The sequence below is a fragment of the Temnothorax curvispinosus genome, unplaced genomic scaffold, assembly GCF_003070985.1.
Source record: "Temnothorax curvispinosus isolate PA1 unplaced genomic scaffold, ASM307098v1 QBEX01015410.1, whole genome shotgun sequence".
NCBI lineage: Eukaryota > Metazoa > Arthropoda > Insecta > Hymenoptera > Formicidae > Temnothorax > Temnothorax curvispinosus.
Genome location: NW_020225190.1, coordinates 486361 through 508915, shown reverse-complemented (window position 1 = coordinate 508915; position 22555 = coordinate 486361). Strand labels below are relative to the sequence as shown.

Sequence of the window (22555 nt, the reverse complement as noted above, 5' to 3'; positions counted from 1 at the left end):
AAAATGTGATTTAAGAAAATAAATTAAAATTTGTTTCATCATATTGCTCTTTTCTTTTTTCATTGATTGGAAACCAAGTGAGCCTTTACGTTCTTATTTAAAATAATAATTTATCAACTTTAAGGAACGTTTCGATATATTCTGAGAATTAACGAAAATTATCTTCTTGCAGGTGGAAATGGCGATGTCGAGGATTCGGATACCGACGTGCAGGACTACAGCACGGACGAGGACTACAACGATGTTTTTGACTCGACCACTAACGGGTGAGCCTTGTATAGCCCGCAACCCCTATCGCCTTATCGTCTTATCGCAGGATTAAATACGAAACACATATCCGTCTAACTAGCGCCGCGCTTAATTAGCAATTAAAATTGCTATTGATCGCGTCTATCCGCGATGACCGAAGACTTCCTCCCTACGTCCGGGCGAAATTGCCGAGACGGGCAAGAAACCGACCCGCGCGGAGAACCCTTTTTAATTGCGTTACGCTTTTACACATACACTCTCTCGTTCTTCTCCTGTTTTTTTTTTGTGGGAATTCCTCGTTACTAAAACGGGAAGACGAGATAAGAATACTTCATTGACCGCCGAACCGCGTCAAAGTATGAGATAATCTTGAAGCTCGAAGGAAACGCAAAGACTTTGATATCTGCATCAATATTAACACATTTTATGTACATGAATTTGATTAATTAATTATCATATATTATTAGTTATGCTTATTATTTTATTTATTATTATATATAGGTAATAATAATATTTATTTAGAATTCAGATAAGGAAAGTCAAAATTTTTAACAGTTCCGAAATCGGTCGATCGGGCATCAAAAGCGGCAGGTATGACAATCGCGCGCGCAAAAAAAAAGAGATAATTAAATAAGAGACGAAGGATGTTTCAGAGATTCGTTTCTGCTGTATGACGGCAAACTGAGACAGGGACAAGGGGGAGAGGAACCCCGCGGGGCTTAATAAGGAAGCGACTTGATTGGTTCGATTCGAAAGCTAATAATGCTACTTCCCCGTTAGGAACCCTGTTTGGAACTGCAAAGGCTGCCGCGCGATTAAATTTGAATTCTCTGTCCCCCTATCTACAAGTAAGCTAATTTGCGAAGGACGCGTCGATAGAGCCAATCGAAATTCCGCAGTTCAAATTTCATATCCGCGTTTTCCCCGGGCGAACAGCGACTGGCGAAGCAGGTTTCCGACAGGCTTCTCCGTGCGCGCGGTATGAGTTTACAGCGGGATGAAAATATATTCGAAAATTCCCATCTCTCGGGAATGTCCCTTCGCGCGCCCGAGATCTCGAAGAGAAAAGTCGCGCAATTTCCACGCCGCGCGTTGCGACTCGCGCCGATTGCGATTTTCTCCCCGCGAGGAGTCGATATCGACGTCTTGTCACAATAAATCAGTTTTGTCGTTATGCTGGAAAATTTAATATCGAAATCAACGTCGAGCAGAGAGAAAAAGAGTTTCAAATTCAAGGATAGTATAGGCACTTTAAACGTCATTCGGTAGTTTCGGGCCATCTGTGCGGTACTAAAAATTCTAATATATTTTGTTCTATTTTAATTTCCTGTCGACATTTCTTCTTTTAGAAGTCCTTTACCTTATTAAATATAAAACCTCACGATTTATATACAGAGAATTTTCTGCAATTTTCTCTTCTCAAAAATTGGACATCTTGTCGTAATAAATCAGTTTTGTCGGTCAGAAAATTGAATATCGAAATCGACATCGCAGGTGAAGGAAAGTCTATATACATACGTTTTTTCTTATAATTAAAAAGCATCGATCATTTTTAAGTTATAAGCGATTGAAAGGGATCTTTTGCTGTTAATTAAATTAATGTAACGCAATTAAATAATACTCTATATAGTATAATGGTCTAAGAAAATTAATGTTCTTAGATAAGCTTTCTCTCCCTCTCTCAACAGTATTTCCCGCACGCAAGAGTGACACGCGAATCGATATTACGGAGCACAGATTTATCGTGGTATATATTTCGACACGATAATACACTCGTCGTTATTGAAATTACATGCCATAAAACGCGCGTACGACACCTTGCTTCCAAGACAGCGTATATATCTATGGCCGTTTCGTAAAATTTATATCTTCCTTTCGCGTAGTCGTACTCGAGGAAAATATATTTCGAGGATCTATATACAGCTATATATAATCTCTTAATGCTGCAGAATTTTCACTTATTTCGCGCCGATGTCCATGAATTATTATCGCGAAAAAAATACTTTTTATAAAATACGAGCAATTCAGATAAAAATAAGGCAAAAACCGCGCAACAATTGTGACACATATAATAATGGAAAAAAACATTAGCCAATTAACGTAAAATGTACAGAAAAGAACAGTTTTGTTGAAGTATCTAAAAATTTAGCTAAATACATCATCGTGCTTCAGTGTTCTAACACATAATTATTTTGAGATAGTGCAACAAAATTATTTTCAGATCTGTATCTATAGCTAAATTTGTAGATACCTCAGCAAAATCGTTCTTTCCCTGTAAATAAATAAATTACTATTATTTAAATATTTTATAAATTATAAATATATTTTTGATTGTTTTGTGTTTGCCAAATTTACATTTGATGACATTTGATATACATGCGAAATTAGACGGCGATATAATTTTGTGTTAAATAAGGTTTGGCTCGAGGTTTGGCTAGGTAAAATTGTGATAATCATTACGACCATCTATGACGATCAATTTTAATCGCATCAACCCGAGGCTCTACTCAAGTTTGCTGTCACACAACTTTGGCTTTACATGCACCGTACCCCGAAATATCACGTTTACGTACGCACTAGTACGAGAGAGACATTAGTTTACATCATTACATCACGACATAATGACACGGTAATGGGTTGGCCGCGATTGAAATTACGCGTCCTAGTCGATCGTGGTGACACATTATGGTCGTGATACCGATAGGACGCCAGCCGGGGCCGTACACTTGCGTGCGTGCACGCCTTTGTGTATGCGTATGCCTGTATACAATATCAGCATACACTTCTCCAATGCGATCACTATACATTATTCCACCCTAAATCCTAAATGCGGCATAGCTCCATTAATATTGATGCCCGGTTGGCTGTGGGCTTCTGCGAGTAGCCACATCTCTATACGGGATGTTAAACAAGAATAGATCTCCATCTTGAAGAAGCCCTTATAATCTTACGATTACGCTGCAGTCGCTTGAGGAAGAATCTAATCCGATCAAGTTGAATTAGAATTTAGAATATATAAAGTTAGAAACACCGATAATATACTTTGAGAAAATTTAACTCGTTCTGAAAATTACATGTGTGTGTGTGTGTGTGTGTGTGTGTGTTTGAGCATAGATGTGAAAGTAAACATAAATATAAATACTGGTACACATACATAAGCAAAATAAATTGCGCGAGGGAAGCCAAGTGTTAATCGAATCGTCTATTAACGGTTATTCGTACACGATTCGTGGCGCAAGCTTGTGTAGCCGCAGTATCACCAATAATAATCATTGGCACGATATTGTTTACCTCTAATTTGGGTATAAATGTTACGGCGTGTATATTGCTCCCCAATGAACATTGAGTACGCTAATGTTGCAACAACATGTTATGGGTCTGAAAATGACGGCGGCGTTCGATACTACTCTGCCTGCAGTTTCCAATCATGCCGTAATAGAAACCATTATTTATATCATTATAATAACAAATACGTGATATGTAATAAAGATATAACCGACATAAATTGCTCAACGATTGTCCTTTATAATATTACATATCAAGCGAAACGATATACGAGAGGAAATTACGAAATAAACTCCGATGGATCATATTCCCACTGCACGTTAAACGTCAAATATATCCGTCCTGTTCTGAGTTTCATTTCTAACATAAAAATTATATTGAACGGCCATATTTAATGCGAAATTTTCTGTTAATAATATCATTTTCTAAATATTGAAGAAACGTACGCCAATAAATAATGTGGGTTGTCATGCTTTATTTAAAACAAAAATGTTTCAACGAAATTATATTCTTGTTATAAACATATTAGAGAAAATTTCCAAAAATATATTTAATGGAAACAAATTGATAAGAAAATTATGAAAACGATATAAAGAATCATAAAATTTTTAAATATTTGAATGAGAGTGCGCTCAATCCATTACGACTTTCCACTCTACAATTTGTACGTTTCCTTCCCGCATTAACTTTAACTTTCCAAGCAGGCGAGCGGGAAACAAGCTCCGCCACTTAAAACGTTGTCTCCGACATTGGGGTGCGGGACTAGCTCGTCGTTGAGCGGTCGGAGGGGAAAGGGTGAGTTAAACGTTGCATTATTTATAGAAACCCTGCACAACCTCCTAATCTCTGTCTGAGAAGGTCTTCTGCCTACTTGAAATGGCCAACGAAGAAAGTGACGTAATGTCGTCGGTGCGACGAAGTGTTAACGCTCCTCGACGCGTTTTCCCTACAAATTTTCCACGTCTCTTCCGGAAATCTTAGAGATTATATCTTACTTTAATACCGTATTCCGCATCTCAATCCTGTGATATTTAATGAAACGTAAAATTTTTGTAATGTGACGAGGTTATTTAAAATGCAAAAAACAATTACTTTCTTCTCATGTACCTACTTTTTATTTTCACTTATAATTTTAATCTGCTTTTATTCCTTATTAGTAAAAACCGATTACTTAAAAAAAGATGGAAATTTATTTAGATTTGTTATTTTAATTGCATCTAACCACATATAAGAGCATATCTTGCTTTCCGTATGTTTAGTCTTTGCTATTTTTTTTCAAATACGCAGATTTCCAAACTTGAAAGTTGAACGTAGAATCTGAAATTTATTATAGCAGAATATCGGTTATGAGATTTAATCGGTAGGTCCGCGCCGATGATTCGGTACGTGCTCATTCGTCGACACACGAATGCACAACATATTCGTGCAATAATATCTTGCACACGAAACAAATATCATAACATACACTACGAGGGGTCGGACCGCGTAATTAGCAGAGTCGCATATGCTATTATATATTGCGAATACATGTCGTGAGTCGTGGGTGTTCTGTAAATCCCTTTGTCGATCTTTGCCGTCGCCGCCCTCCGCCGTAGGGTAGTGCAAACTGTATATTTACTCCGATATTAATTATTCCAGTCACGATCGATTAACATTCGTGACTCGATTAATTGCAAATGCTTCTGTAATTAGATCTCGTCAAATAAAACGTACGTGTTATCGTCTCATAAAAATCGCGGTACTTAAAATGATTCGGCATCGATAAATGATAATGATTCATATGAAATACACATTGATCATGACAATTATTATTAAAAATCCGACATTAAAGACAAGAGTAGCATATGTAGATAATCAACGCGTTATTCGAAAGATATTTCAATCATATAATTTTCATGCTATTTCAATATAAAATGTATAATAATTTTATTTCTTTCTTAATGATTTTTATAGGATTAATAAAATTAGGTATCCTATAAAAATAATTCAGAATGAAATATAATATTTGTACAAAAAGTTCTTTAGGCGATATAAGGTGAAAAAAGTTTTTTTCACAGATATTTACTTCACAAAAATTCAACATGCAAATTATTGTGTCTCTAGCAAGCTTTATGAATAAATAATGTAAAGTCATTTGCAATAATTATAGCAATTTTTAAGCATATAAATCTCGCGTCTTATTTTGAAAGATAAAATTTTATTGTATTTAATACTTTATTGAATGATGTACCGTAATCTTTTGAATACATAAAGCTTCTAAAGATTTTAATCCTGCTCAGTTCACGGCCGTATGTATAATCTCCTAGAATTTTTCCGCGTTATATGTATACGGCGAGACAGTGCGACAAAAATATCGTGATGGGCCGATAGATAAGAGGGTATAGCGTCGCGTTTACGTACGTAAATGTATGCAGTTTTATGTATATATATCGCGCGTCACGCCAAGTTAAGAATGCACGCGCGTGTCATCGCGTGCAGCGCGCCGAAAGTGGAAAGGGCACGTTTCGCATCAACCGACTGATAAACGCAGTGTCCGCTTCAAAATGCATAGAATTACTTTACATGGCGAGTAGATAAAGCGCAGTCAACTGGCGCGTTGTGCAACGCCACAGGCGGTGTACGTATTTTCATCTTGCTCGCCGCTACACGCCGCTAATTTCATACGCGCCACCCGGCGTCGAAAGCTGCGAGCCACGGTCGTGACACACGTCGCGTCGCTGTTGATTTTTATGCAATTTGCGCTGGTGCATTTATGCACACCGTGCTGCACCGACAAGTTCTCAGTTTTTGACGCACCTCAGAAATCGAATCCTTACACTGTATTTAATTAGACATTCAGAAAAAAAATTTTTAGAGGACTTTCAAATTTACATTTGATACAGGATGATGTACAGGAAAACACATTTAAAGACAGTATTTAAAGTTGAAAGTTCCTTAATAAAATTATGAAAGAATTAACAATCCTGATGATATTTAGAATTTATTGTTTTATTTCTACAGAATTGAAAGATGTTAAAGGACTATATAAGTATGCCTTGCATTATGAAAACAAATATGCCAAAATTAATATTTTAATTAATAAATGAGAGTGGCGCATATTCTTTTAGCGAAATATGTATATCATAGTAAAAAAAAATACAAAACAGACACAATATTTAATGTATGTTATTATATGTGTGCATTTTCAAACTCTCATTAGAGAGATATAGAAAGATATTTTGTCCGTACATACATATATCATAATTTAAAATACCAATTTTTATACACCTTGTGGCGATTATCTATTTCTCAGGCGCTCTGACAAATGTTTGCATATCCATATTGTTTAGCCGCGAACGAGGCGAGCTTCCTCTGGCAGGCCGTCGCGATGACTTACTGATCATAGGTTGATTTATATTCAATAACCAGCGGTAAACGCGGGGTTAGTTACCCCCCCCGTACCCACGTGCAATCACGTCCTGCCACGTGCAAACGTGGCTGATGGTACGTACACAGACGTTCCTCACGTCCGTGTATCTAAGGGCTCGCACACGCATTCGCGTATATGCGCACGTACACACGTACACTGCACTTCTTGCCGACTTGCACGCACACAGGCGGCAATGTAAACTCGATGATTGGCCCTCTGCGGAAGGATAGGGTCACCCTAACCGCCCTGTTCCTCCGTTTGTGTTCCTTCGCATATCAGCCATCGCTCGAATTCGCCTCGCAGCGAGAACAGTCACCGACCAAGCAAAATTTAATGGAGGGCTGTTTATGAATGCATGAGGGATCTTTTTTTAAAGCTAGCTATTTCCAGTAAAAATGCAAATTGGATTAACATGGTACAACAAAGTTCTATGGTGCTATAATAATTGGTTGCAGAGTTATTTAAAAAAATAGAGAAGGTTAGAAAATAGAAACGTGCGTAATATTCATTCGAATGAATAGAGAAATCTTGACAATTTCATTGAATTATCGCTCGTACATCAATATGTACAATGCGATAGAAAATATATACGTTTTTTACACAATTAAAATACATAAAAACATTGCGATAAAGAAGAGTGTTCAAAAAAGTGCAGCCTTGCTGAGCATTCATCTGTCTTAAACCAAAATCAACCTTTTTTTGTAAAAACTTTTACATTTACTTATGTTTATTTATTTATTTAAATATAATTGTCTAATTAATTGCGCAAAATTTTATTTGAACCAAATGTCTCGCATGGTACTTTGCATTATCACCGACTATCCGGATTCTGCCAAGCACATTTGAATTTCTTTTTCCAATTTATCTCCATTTTCTCGTGCCAAGCAGCAACAATATCAACGTACAAAAGCAACCGCGGACAATAATCGCATCCCATTGCCGCTACATGAACGCGTTAGCACCCGAACGGCGCGTATCTCTCATTACAACGGTACGTCGTAACATTAGCACGGCTGTCGGCAGCCGTGAACGTCGCCGTGTGAAATGCGGCTGCATCGGCGACATAATTAAAGTCGCCCTTTGTCCCGTGTGCGCGTTTCGCTTGAATTATTTCCGTGACTTTCAGGAATTCAGTAGAAGGAGGCGCCGCCAGGCCATATCTTTGCGCGAATATACGGGATTTAAAAAATGTGCGGGGGGGCACATTTCTGGAAACGTATGCTCCGCTAAATGCGTCTCGCGACACCATACATCAAGTCTCTCGCGATAAGAGAAACTTGGCGCGATACGTCTTTACTTTCGCGAACGCGGCGAGAGTAAGAAAGTAAGGATAAAAATCGTAAGCAACTCCGCGTATTAATGCATATATATTTAACATTGCATTCGGTGGTATTCGTTCTCTTGGATTGATACTCACCGAGGTGCAAGCGCGGCTATTTGATTGCTTCTACCCGCCGGAAGCTGCAATTGATTGCAGCATCCATGTCTCTGAAGTGCGTTGCGTCGAATTGATACTAGGCATCTCGCTCACGATTATCGCGCTAGGGTGCATGATTCCATATCCCTGAGAACACGATATTGATTCGTGTCGCATAACTTTGCTTTCAAAAAAATAATATGACACTTTTCGAAACATTATTATTTCACTTATATTATAGATACGGGAATTTAATGAGCTTAGAAAATAAGTATGTTTGGCAGATCATCTATTTGATCAGATAATAAATATTATAAAAATTAAAAATATAAATAATTATTAGAGATAAATAATTTATTTTTTTTATGATATCGACAATTATCTTTTTTGCATACATTCATGTGCTATTTTATCTTGAATAAAAAGAACTTGTTTATTTATTTAGATATTAATTCTATTTTAAAAAATTAATTTTTATTAATTAACTATAATTAATTTTATTAATTCTATTTAAAAAATTCTTACATCTGCATTATTTTTTTTAAGATTTGATCAAGTGATTTTAAAATTTATTCATGCTATGGATTATGAAGATATAATCTGACGTTGATTCAACTAAAGTTCTTAACAAGGCATAGAACGAGGCTCACGAACGATAAACTTCATATGCTTCAATAATACCTCGTTACAAAGTTACATTGTTATCTAAACCGCAGATGGGATCATAGATGCAATCCATAAAGGGATATTTAAATTCATGGATATTTAATCTAATAGCATTAATAAATACAGTAATTACAATAAAGTAGTAATAAAGTAACATAGTAAATTAGTAATATCATGCGGTATTATAAGATAATAATGCAAGACGACATAAGGTACATAATATATAGAATTTTTTTATTATCGCGATATATCATGCGCGATTGAATTATAGTTTCAACTCCTAAATCATTGTTTTTACTGCTACATATAGCTACATCATCGTACTTTAAAACAAATACTGTAAAAAAGTTGCTTATATTTTACATATTTTATTGTTATAGGACTGTAAAGTATAATGTGTTTTACTATTTTTTTTCGTAGAACCGACGTGGACGCTGCATCCGGCACGAAAAGTGGTACTTTAAAATTCGTAAGGACTCTGACAAACATCTCGAAGGATGCCGGCGGCATTGCTCATATGCGATGCGAAGTCGTGGGCGATCCACCTCCGACAAAGATACGATGGTACAAGAATGAAGCACCATTAGAAGAGAACCGACCGAAAATCACCATTAGGAAAATACACGCACAAGTAAGCATAATTGTTAAACTACTTTTGCAACTGTTCCTCTAGAGTTTTGTGCGCGAGTGATTATGTTTATTTTATATATTTTTTATATTTTTTATTGAAAACAGTTTTTATACTCTCTCATTGCATTTTTAAGTCTCTTAATTTTTAATTCTCAAGTTACTATTTAGTAAATATAGACGCAAGTACGTATAAAATTCCAGATGCACGAACACGCGGCGAAGAACTTGGCAGGAAGTCGATTAAAAATCACAAATTTGGACGTTTCTGATATTGGTTTCTATACTTGTCGCGTCACCAACGGTAAAGATCAAATCCAGAGCGAAGGAACCCTGCGAGTTGATTCCTCAAAGAAATGGCCAGGTAAGTTGTTCAAAATTCAGTTTTTTATGTCAACCTTAGATTCTACTGCTTTATCCAATAACTAATAATTTTGTGTAACAAAATAATGAACAAAGCTACATGTATTTGTTACAATAATGAACAATTTTTTGCGAGATCGATTTTATCTGGTACATTTAATTACTTATTGATAAACTCAATTAAAAGTTCTATATCATTAAAGCAATAGACTTTTTCGTGATACAATTATTATTGCAATTAAAATTTAGCCGAAAAAGGTTTTTCATACATATTTAGTGTAAAATTACGCCGCGCCCGAGCGAACATTACGTAGTTACGTTAACGAACCTCGGTGTAACCATTAGAAAGGATAATCGTATCTCTTTCGTAGTTTTAAAGCCACGCGAAGCAGTTCGACCATAATTCGGGTAGTTTACATTTCGCGGGAATAATTAAACATGCGAGTTTTAAACACGCGGCCCGTAAAATCCAGCAAGTATGATATTTCCACGTCACCGGGGAAACGTACGGGTCTCGAAGGTGAGCTTTGCGGCCGTAACTCGCTTACGGAACAACACCGTAAAAAACATTTGTAATGCGCGAGGTGAATCGCGACATTCTACCTACTCCGTCGCGACGAAAATTTTCGAGTAAACGCATTAAACGCCCGGGGTAACGGTGTATGTTTGACGTGAGAGCATTATCATAAAACGCAGAACCGTCTGACTATGACTATGGAAACGGCTATACAGCTTGGCGCTACACCAGCTGTATTGTTATCTTATGCTACGCCAAGGGCGTAGGCAGAATTCTCTCGAAACTGTCTCAACTTTTCGCGATATTAAATCGGATTCATTAAAAGAATCTTTTCGCTATGGAGAACTTTCAGTAATGATTTTTACGTTAACACAAATAATACAGGAATTTGTTTAGAAATTTCTGAACTAGTTGAAATTTAGATTAACACTGATCTTATTGATAAAATGAATAATTTACGTATAGAAAATAATTGGTTTTATAGAATAGTTTATTTCACTATTTATTTTTACATTAGTTTTTGGTTCAATGTCTCTTTCTTTCATTTATTATTTATTTTGTTTGTTTGTATTTATCTTTATCGCGTACGCGTTTAAAGAATTTTATATTATATTATTCTCATAAAATTGTTTTCTATGATTATTTTGAAAATTGTGAGAGAGAATTTCATATCTTAAAAACACTCTTGCCTACATCCTTGTGTTATCTCGCCTGGTCTAGTGGGTAGTTCACGTTTACGATGCGCCACGCTTTCACCCCCGAGATCATTCCGGTTAATGTGATATTAGAGTAAATATTTGAAGACTCTAACTAAGAAAACGCGTAATTATCAATAAATTGTTGAGTCGTTTAAACTCTGGAGCTCTAAAATTATTTTAAAAACTGCGAAATAACATTATACCAATATTTATCTCATTTTAATATTTGTCGCAGCAACAAATTTCAATTATTCATCATTTTTGTAGCTATCCACAAAATATATTTTATACAAAGTGAAGCCATTTGTTGTGCTATAATTGTCGAGTTCATACGACTGCAAAACGTTAAATATCGTTAAATGCATTTTGCTATTACGTTTATTTGCGCAGATGCTCGATTTCGAGAACGATTCGGCTTTTGCCAGGTAATAAAAGGAACTGTACTAAGCTTTCCTGAGTCGTGCTCGATTTTCAGTCTGGGAAGGAATCGTAAAAGTAATGCCGTTATACGAATACCGCGCTCCTCGCCGTAGTGTAAATCGAATCGAATTAAGAGGAAGTGAAAGTCAGGTTCTTAGTTGTCGACGACCAAAGTGGGACGACGAAGAAAAGCTCTCTCGTGCTTCGGCTTCGAGAGGCACAAAAATAAGAAACTTAACGTGGTCGTAAAACTGTCAATTTGGAACGAACTCACGATCGACGTCTGTTACAACAGGAGTAGATGAGGGACAAGTTAGAAAAAAGATATAATACAGGAAAAACCATTTTATCGGCATATAGGTATTTCAGATAATTTCTATTTTAGGTATATCGCACTAATTTATCAGGATAACGATAATTGCGATGCTGAAGTTTTGCTGAACAAAAACAACTGCTAAAATTGATCAGTTTTATTAAAAATAACCACTTAAATTGATTACCAAAATTAAATTACTAAAATAATAATTGATAAATCTGATTAGTATCGTAACTCAACAATAATATCTATAGTTTATCAGAGGTTAATCAATCCTGGCACTAAATTATTTATCGAGATTGTAATTTGTGTGGTGTGTGTGTGTGTGTGTGTGTTTACTTCAACGGAGTAATATTTTATTTAAATCGCACTGAGGGTAATAATAAGGGTAATACGCCGACTAGTATATATTTTACTCTGCGCGCAGCATGCGATACATTCTACTTTCCGAGGTCACAAATTTTTCTCTTGACACTCTCCTCCCGGGGTCTCGGAGATGCACTTTAAGAACTTCATTATGCGTGGTGTAAATTAGTTTCAATTTATCGTAAGACGAGAAGCAAACTTCTTAAAGCCAAACTCCAAGCATTTTCCCGGGACAAAGTTATTGCGCGACAGCTCTGACAAATTCTAATCCAGCCCCGTAGTGTTTCGCTTAATGCGTGAAGTACAGCAAGAACGAAGCAAACCTCGGTAAAGTCTTGAAGATAGACAAACCGTACTGACTCTTCTTCTGAGGGAGGAAAGTTTGTTGTTAATACCGCGTGAGTAGAATTTGGAAGCCACTGCTTCAGCAAACTGAATGTAAGTTTCAAGGGCCATGGTCGACTGAGGCGTACCATTAATCAATCGTAATAAGTCATAAACATTCGAAAAAAATAAATATCTGTATCTTAATATGAAAATTGTTTAAATAATGATTTTATATAAATTCTTGATATAGATATAACGACTAAATGTATATATCATTAATAAGAGAAAACATTTATTAATTATGGGTGCGAGAATTATTTGAAAGAAGAGACAAAGATAATAAAATGTGAGAATAAAATATATATGTGACATATACATATCTATATTTGTATAATATCATTAAAAAATCATTTATAGAAGTTATTATAATTAGTGATACAATCAATAAAATAATCACATTATTTCATAAGTGACAAAGTACTCAGAAGTTGAACTCATTATGAATTCTTATATGTGCAGTAATGTGCACTTCTCCGAATTTCACGATTACCTATCAAATAATAAACACACACACGTATATACGAATATCATAATTTGAGAACTGTTTTATTTTACAACATTCCGATTTTCGCGCGCTGGAAGAAAGTTATATCCAAACAGGATGACATTTACAACTCAAGACAGGGATAACAGTGTGCAAACAATATAGGATGAAGGTCTCGCGGCCCTTCCGGTCTGCTTCGACGGGTCGGTTCTAAAAACGTTGTGCCTCATCTCCTGGTGGCAGGGCCGCGCGTCCCGACGGAACTTCCTGTAATAAAGTTTCCGAAAAGCTCTCACGCCCGTGGGCGATGAAACAAAACTGGCGGCGCGGCGTTCCTAGGACGAAGTTACCGCCGAAGAGACGCCCCTAACAAATTCTAATCTAATCCCGAGAGCCTCGGCTAATGCACGAGGCGCGGCAGGCACCTCTCTCCGTTCCGTGTCCCCGTTCCGAGGAAGGCCTTGGCCCTTCCCGTTTCCGTTCCCGAGCGGCACACGACGAACTTTAATATTAGCACTCTGCAAGTCAAACTCGACGTTGGAAAATTCAAACTTCTTTTCTCGCCGCGCTGGGTGTCCGTCCCTCTCCCCGTTTTCCCGGAGTTAACACCGTGGGACGAGGGTAGGACGTTGGTGGATCGCGCAAGATCAGCGAAGGGAGACGTAGAAGATTGCGAAGGGTGCCGCAAGGGGATCCGATCGCCCACGATGACAGGAGATGGCTTCTTTTCGAACGACGAGGAACTTAATCGTCCGATTTACCACCCTGTAGATCTCGGCGTGTTAAAGTTAGTCGTACATTATCCCCACCAGTCTCGGGGTGTCTTATGTTTAATTCCGAGAGCGAAAACATGGGTTAATTAACGTAACGGGTTCGGAATTGCCTAGACTCGATCGATGCATTTAATTGTTATTTCGACCGATAGCTAGCGAAATAAAAATGGATGTTGAATTGCAATTTTATTACGTTGGCTTTAAAACTTTAATGTCATTTCATCTCTGGCCCGACAATTTATAACAAAATGCTAAAATAAAACGAAATAAATAACGGGGCTACGAGTAATAAATTATCTCGCGTAGATGTAGTCCGATTTACTACTTTCAAAGCTATTTTATTTTACAATTAAAACCAGAAAATTTTTGTATTTTGAATGATCTGTAATATTCAACGTGTATAATATTAATATAGCAATATACTTTTAAATAATATACGATGACAGGCGGTGTTGCGCGCGCGGCAGCATAGTGGCAATTTTATTTTATTTAAAAAACCAGGGTATATATATATAATCAAATTGTATTGGGCTTAACGGTAAAAATGGATGGTAAATATTCATGTACAATCTATATCCACAAAATATTCATATCTTCTAAGATATTGTTCTCAGTAATCTCGAATTGCAGCGCACTTTGCTTTACATATACAATTTCATGGAAACGTGTACCGATCACCGTATGGCAACTAAGATTTACTTTCCGCGTGTTTGCAAGCGATTGTTTCACGTGATACGGAAACCGACCAAATTCGCCGCACGTCGTCTACATCGTAAACTTCAAGCGCAATGAAATTCATATCGCAAACGTGAGGCTTGGTGTACACTCGAGCTTCAGACTATCGTTTGCCGATGTATCCTTTAAACTTGGCAGTCTATCTACTAAATACATCTTTGTTCTTAAATTCCTCCGCGGATATAAATTACATAATTTAATGAAAAATGTATCTTATAAGAAATTTGTGTTAAGAATAATTACATTCCGTAATAATTAATCAGAAAAAAATGTTGAAAAATTATGAGAAAAAGTGGCACTCTTGCCAAAGGCAAATAAACTTTAGTAAAAGTTTGTAATAGGTGAAAAAAAAGATTTCTATATTCACACGTGGAACGTGTTTTCGTATTGCCAGCTTTCTTTTTTTATTGAAAGTGGATGTCTCCCATTTTGAAGCAACCGCTTTGAATAACCACGATATATCTTCTCTTTTCCCGTTCCAATAACGGCGAAATGATAACATTTCGCTTAGCAAACGTGTGACTCAGAAATAATAACTCGTTCACTTAGTACGATGTTCACGTTCCACAGCTCTTTTTATTAGCGCTGCCGAAGCATCCCCGACGAGGGGGGTGAGCAACACGTCGGCGACGACGGAAAATTGGGAAAGGTAAATGGCCGCGTTAAAAGGGTGTCCGACCCGCACCTTCCTAATTCAGTTACTCCGTTGCCCTCGGGTTTTTAACCCGTAGAGGCGGAACACTTAGTTACCCCGGAACCCGTCGTAGATTTCTCACGTGCCCGCTTCGCACGCAGGTGGCAAAATATGAAATATCCATCCGTCGCTCATGAAACATTATTATTACGACCCTCTATGTCCGGAGAGCTCTTTTTGATAACGTTGGAAAAACAAGTGAAATCTTCCCCGACAACTTCATGCTTACGCTCACACGAAGAAGCTATTTTACTTTAATTTTATTTATTATATTCTTCACGTGTATTTCTTAACCCCCTTTACTTACTCCGTACTTACGTCTTTACTTACTTTCTGCTCACGTAATAGTTTTGCGCGTAATACAAGAAATTGAATTTAGTGAATTCTATCATATAAAGAAAATTTAGTTATTAATCCACTCGCTCCCACTGTGCGTGGCCATATGATTTTATGTGACTAATTAAAATAAAATATATTGTTAGCATATATCTGTATTTTCTGTGAATATATATCAGTTTCTTTTAGTTTTGTATAGATGGATCTAATACATATTTTCAGTTAAAAATATTTTGGTAAATAGAGTATTATAAAAAATTAACAAATATTTTTTGTAGCTGTTAAATAATCTGGGAAAAAGGGTTAAATATACATCTATCTCGTACTTTGTCAAGAATCGCACACACATGTCTTATATCTGTCTTTTACTCATTTCTCGTTCTCCGCACGTTCAGGTAATTAGACGTCGTCATTGATTAAATTATACGTTATTTATGAGACGCATCCCGCCTGTTCCTTGCTTTTTAATCGCCGACTTTTAATCGCAGGATATCGGAACACTTTTAATATAGGTCGGGAATATTGACGTGAGGCGAGTCCGCTCCACGGACCAGGCCGGCCAGACGCGTTTTATGCGTACATAATTGAAAAAGTTTAGCCGCGTTCGCGACGACAGGCATCCGTCTCTCTCTATCTCTCTCCCTTTCTGCGCGCGTTACGATTAGTATTCCATGTAGCCACCGGCTGCGGTAATAGCTACGACGACGTGATATTTATGAGATTTTTTGTTGGCTATATGCACGAGGTACTCGTTGTATCCGGATATTTTGCGGTTAGCTTTGGCTTTGCCGTGTTTCGCGATTTTTTGCGGATCGACGTAAAGTTTCCCTTTCTCGCCGAAAAACAAGTCTTTATGAGCTGGTGTATTAACTCATATAATGATATACCAGTTTCAAACAGAAGAGACTGGAGATTTTGAAGATAAAATTTCAAACTCGTATAAATTTTTTATTAATATATTTTTTTAGTCCGTACATTTGTATATTCACATAAGATTTTGCAATTTGTACATTAGCGAGAACACATTATTTAATTTGATTTATTTAATATTCACATTATTCACAAGTTATAATATCCAAATTTTGAATTTAGCAATTACCATAACCCCCGCGCAAGTAATATTTTTGGATTCTACAAATCTTAATTTTTTTTTTTTTACTTTATACCTTATTATTAATGTAAATATTTGTAAGTAACTTTTGAATTAAAATTCCGTGAAAATTAATATAAAATTATAAAGACTGTCATTTTTCGTCATCTAACTATTAATTTTAATATCAATAACTTTAATGATCGAAGGAAATCATTGTTGTATTTCGTTCAGCTAATACAAATCGCTCCATCGTATCCACAATTATTAATCACAGTGTAATCATAAAACCGTCATTATGACGCGATGCAAACCACCGACAAAACCGCACCATTTAACGAAAATTTCTCCGCCACGGGGTGACCGATTTCCAATTCCCCCATCGTTTTGCACCATTAAAAACGTAAATATTGGACGACCGTGGGGACAGATCGCGCCGGAACGGCCGAAACGCGGTACCTACCGTTGAATCGATCAAAAAAGTTGCCTCCTATCCGCATGCTGGCTAGATTTGTCGTCGCGTGTGCATTAATATTCCGCGACGCAATCGCGCCGTTGAATGCATCGAGGCGAGACATTTGCGTCCGTATTCCGCGCACCGCGATGTGCACCACGTTCTACAACATGCTCCGCGCGCTGCGCATCTCCCACGAGAAATCAACACCGCGTTATCCTTGCTCGCGCAGAGGCTGTTCAATTTACGGCCAAGTTAGGGCACACAAAGCAGCGGCACACTTCGACAGGCAGAGCCGAGGAGAGAGCCGTGGGAAGGGGAATTTTGAACTACTGTTTAGGTAGGTATGTAATCGCGCACAGATAACCGTGCGTATATATACCTACGCGAGCGGAGGAGAAGCTAAGATCCTATCATTGCGGCAGTTGCGGCGTGTAAAGAGGATGCCGCGATAATGAACGTACTCGCTCATTGCCCGTCGATGCGCGCGAGTCACATCGCACGAATTGCATTTACGAGAGCGGGAGTGATACGTCACACGGTGAGCTCGCACGAGATTGTTTTATCGTGTGTGTTTTGCGCTAGAGTTTCGAGCAGTTACAAGCCTTGTGCTCGCGATAGGCATATATATATGTCCCTTTTACCAGAATGTGAAATCTTGATTATGTACTTTATTCTACTTTGTTGCATTAAAAAAAAACTTTGTATTACATGTATTCTGTAACTGTATCTAATAAATTAGAGACAAACAATAATAACATTTAGGAGAATAAAAATTAATGGCATAAGTTGGGAGATAGGTCTTATTCCAAGAGACTTTAATTTGAGTAAATTTCGTAGACATTAATCTAATTTTTCTGTTTATTCATTTAATTTCTTTATTATATATTCTATTCTTCTCCTTTTATATCGCCCCTTTTTTTTATTATTCATATATCTCGGAAAATCCAGATAAATGGTTGATAAATGGACTTCAAATAATCAACGAATGAGTTACGGTTATCTATGACGAGATATCTTCGGACACGCTTATTAATTCCTTTCCTCGAGTAAAGAGCGGTTTATGTTTACACGGTTATCGGAGCGGAATACGAGACGTGCAACTTTCCTTGATCAGCGAATGATGCATGCAGCGATACCCGGTTATTGAAATACGATATACGAGTGCCTTCACCGTATCCAGTCGGCATAATAATGCGCGGGGCATAAATTCAACTCGCGAAAAGTCTGCTGACGGCATATATATAGACGTAATGCTCGTCCGCTTTTATGCGATATCGCGTCCGAAAGTTGAATTTCATTTGCACGCGAAAACGGATAAAAATTGTGTGAAAAACGAGAGAGAGAGAGAGAGAGAGAGAGAGAAAGAGAAGGAGAGAGAGACGGAATTGATGGTCTTCTTTTTTGGAAAAAGAGAACTGTAACTCTGTAACAATTCCAGACATACTATATTGGAATTACTGCTATTCCTTTTGTCTGCAAAGAATTTTAATGCTACCTTTTTGCGTAACATTTTTTAATATTCAATATAATGTTAATAATTTCAAATACATGTTAAACATAAAATTGAAATAATTAAAAATATAGTTATTTATCTGTATAATTAATCAAGATATTTTTTAATAGAAATTATTATAATAATTAGGATAAAATATAATCAATCTAGGATAAATTGCCGACTAAAATTTTATTGCCTTTTCACATTTTGGGAATCACATTGGCGATATTTTCTATTAGTTATTACTATACTTTTTAGGAAGTGAGAAAAAAATAAAAAAGTATGTTTTGCTAAGAATAAATATCCCAATACATCATATGTAGCGAAATCCTATCAATTCGGAACTATCTTCGTATTAGTTCTTATCTTTTGCTCAAGAGAGAGGAAGAGAGAGAGAGAGAGAGAGAGAGAGAGAGAGAGAGAGAGAGAGAAAGAGATAGAGCATTATTCGAGTGCAACTTTGTGCGAAATATCGACTGCGATGTTACGAGCCGCGATTTACAGTCAAGCACGATTAAGTAGCTTAACTACAAACTCTCGACTGCGTTCGAAACTTCGTCTGGAAGTACTGCGCGCGTAACACAGGCAGGGGTTATAGTTGCCGCCAGTAATTTGGGCCATTAATCAACGAACTGTTTGGCATGAGGCGAAACTGGACCGGCTATCGATTTGGAACGGTACATAAAATTATTGTTATTTGCCACTCTTTCTTCCACTCTCGAAATGGAAGGGTCACTACTCATCGGCATAATACCGTTCAGTGATTAGCAGCCCTTTTTGTATATGTAATTAATTGTGCTGAAGTAGCATTTGATATCCATTGATTCGTAATTAAACATATTATCGCAGTATCGATGTCAAATATTCCATTATAAAAGAATATGTTTTAAGTTTATATAACTTTTAGATATCATAATTTTTTATATATTTTTTTCGAAATAATGTTTGCAGTTAGCCGCGAAATTTATGAGAAGAAAATGTAATTTGTGGCATATAATCCTAACAGACTGCGAAATAATCTTTGGAATACCTACATTATCCCCAGAATCTTAAAAGGGCAAATAAAGGGTGTGCAAGTAATCCTACTTTATCCTGTTAAAATTAAAGCCGCGTATATATATAGGGTAGGATTTCGTTGAATTTTACTATAATTAAACAAGACAACGGTTCGTAAATTCTATATTCAGCGAATTATTTGCTTTCAATAATAGCAAAAATTATTTTGATCTAATATAGTGTACGCTGTTAACAAATATGTGTTAACTTTGTATAATATATTAATAATATTATTAACTACGTAATAATATTATTTAAAAAATGTGTGTTAATTAAGAATCAATAATTAGGTTGCAATAAGGCAACAAATTATCGCCGGAAATACGATGTAACTAGTTCCCCGAAGGGATGATTGATTCATACAGTCATTTGGGTTTAGCGAACCCATGAACCTGAATTCAATATACTGACACACATACATTTACACTTCATATACACATTTACATTACACGTTTTGTGAATAAAATTTTTACAAATATTTAAGGAAAAGTGAAAGCAAAACACAATCTAATCTATATGTATAAGAAGAATAAGAATAAGACAAAGCAGACTAAGAGCAATAAAAATAAAAATAAGACTTATATATGAACTTTGATACAGTTTGAGCAGAATAATGAAAACTACAACTTTTAGTATGGTTTTCTATAAAAAAAGCTACAATTAGTTGATCATTGTACGCGAATTAATATCTTTCTCTCTTATTCGTTCTATTTTATTTTTTATGAAAGACCTAAAATATATCACATCTTAACTTCAAGTATTACAAGTGCCTGTATCATAATTTAATTATTATATTTAACTTAGTGCGAAATAAGAATTGCTTTCTTTTCTTTCGCAAAATGCAAACAATTTAAATCAATGATCTTGTATAGATCAGCATTTTTGAGGATGTTGGGGGAATTTAATCGAACGATGCGATTGGTCGCGAAACAAATCTTCGAAACACCGTATCGCTTAAACGAAATTTATACTTGGCCAGTACACGGGAATACATCCGCGTGTATCTTCCCACAAGCGAAGTATAACTCACAACGTCTCTTTTCCCAACCGGTACAACTACGAACGGCTGTTTATTTCCTGCACATTAATCTCAGCCGAACGATCTCTCTCTTTTTCTCTTTCTCCCGAAGTACACAATTAACGATTGATCGATGGCCAGCGGTCTTTTATTTCGCTTTAAACGACGATCCCTCCCAACTACGCCGCGCTTAAGCCGAATTTACATGGTTCGCTCTTGATGAGCGTACCAAATAAATCATCCGATGTTAGTGCATCTGGATGAATACGTGTTTTTGTTGAAGCGTACCGCCGAAAGAAAATCACCCGATATCGCCAGAAGCGTTTACAACCGGCATAATTTCGATAAATTTAATCATAATTTGCATAATTCATTGCATAATTTACAGTTCAATTGTCAAATTAATATTCCATGCTATTGATTGCTATATAATGCCTTACGCGGATTGTCGCGTTTTCCAGTCTCTCGAATAAATATCAATGAGCACGTGTATGTAACATCGAGAACCAAACTTATTACATTTGTATCAGTGCTTATAGTACGTATATATTATCCGCTATTACTCGATACAATAAGACATTTTTATATACATTTTTAATTTCGCGAAACATTGAGGCTCTAAATGATTTCGCCCGTGAAATTTAAACTCGTTTATGTATTTCGTGTCTTTCCCAATTTCCTACACGATTTAAAATAATACGACAATAAGACTAGTGCTCCAAATGTAACACTCGATTATTCGTTAAATACATATATATACACGCATATCTAAAATATACATAACTATATAATTAATTTTTGTCCTATTTCCCTTCTTCTATACAAAATTATAATTAAAAATAAATTGCGTAAAACTGTTTCTGAGTATATCCGCACGATGTTTCCCTGGTCAACACGAATAAAATCTAATTCGTTGCTGCAGTGGTTCGCAATTTACCGTACGATTAAGCGTGTTCGGCCGCGGAATCTCGTCTGCGAAACCGCGATACTCGTGCAACGAGGGAGAAGGAGAAAAGGGACAGAGAGAGAGAGAAGCAAAGACGAACATTGCAAACGCCAGCATTGCGCCAAAGGTCGAGCTTATCTTGAATCGAGGGGTTAGTCACGCCTGCTTCTCTCTCTCGAAGATGCTTTCGCACCCCGCGGCGCGACGCGGCCTTAACTTTGCACGAAAGTTAGGCTACGCTCACGCCGAAAGCTTCAATCTCGGGACACGCGCGGCTCTAACGAGATGGGTCTTGCCGACGGTCCCTTAATGAACTCGATCAACGTTTAAGCGCAAATTCGAGCGGCCCCCCTCTCCCACGTATCATATAATAACATTGTAAACACGTTATTTTCCAGGAATAATATTATGATAATGCTGTTTCCTCATACGAGAAGGCATAATAACACTGTTTCCTGTATGACGGAATGAGACGAGATATAGAGAGAACTAAAGATAGAAAAAATTTTTTGTAATGTCTCAAAACGGATTAAGATATACAATGTACATTATAATAAAAATTAGTAGATTTTCTAATAAAAGATAAAGATATAAAATAAAAGAGCAGATGATAAAACAATATTTTAAAAATCAAGTGATAAAAAAAATTTGTTGAAAACAATTGCTTTTCCTTTCACTTTTCCTTTCCTAGGGGCAAAACTAAGCGACGTACAGCAAAATTTCCTTAAGCAATTTTGTACCTGAAAGAACG

At 36.6% G+C, this 22555-nt stretch overlaps 1 protein-coding gene across 2 annotated transcripts in view; it reads left to right on the top strand.

Annotated features, from left to right (window-relative positions):
• Positions 1 to 22555, top strand: part of LOC112465627 (tyrosine-protein kinase transmembrane receptor Ror) — a 238617-nt gene that overhangs the window by 187133 nt on the left and 28929 nt on the right. For both annotated transcript variants that reach the window (XM_025033257.1, XM_025033259.1), the window contains 3 exons: positions 173 to 266; positions 9447 to 9657; positions 9858 to 10017. In XM_025033257.1, coding sequence (XP_024889025.1) covers positions 173 to 266; positions 9447 to 9657; positions 9858 to 10017 — 465 coding nt within the window. The remainder of the gene's footprint in view (positions 1 to 172; positions 267 to 9446; positions 9658 to 9857; positions 10018 to 22555) is intronic.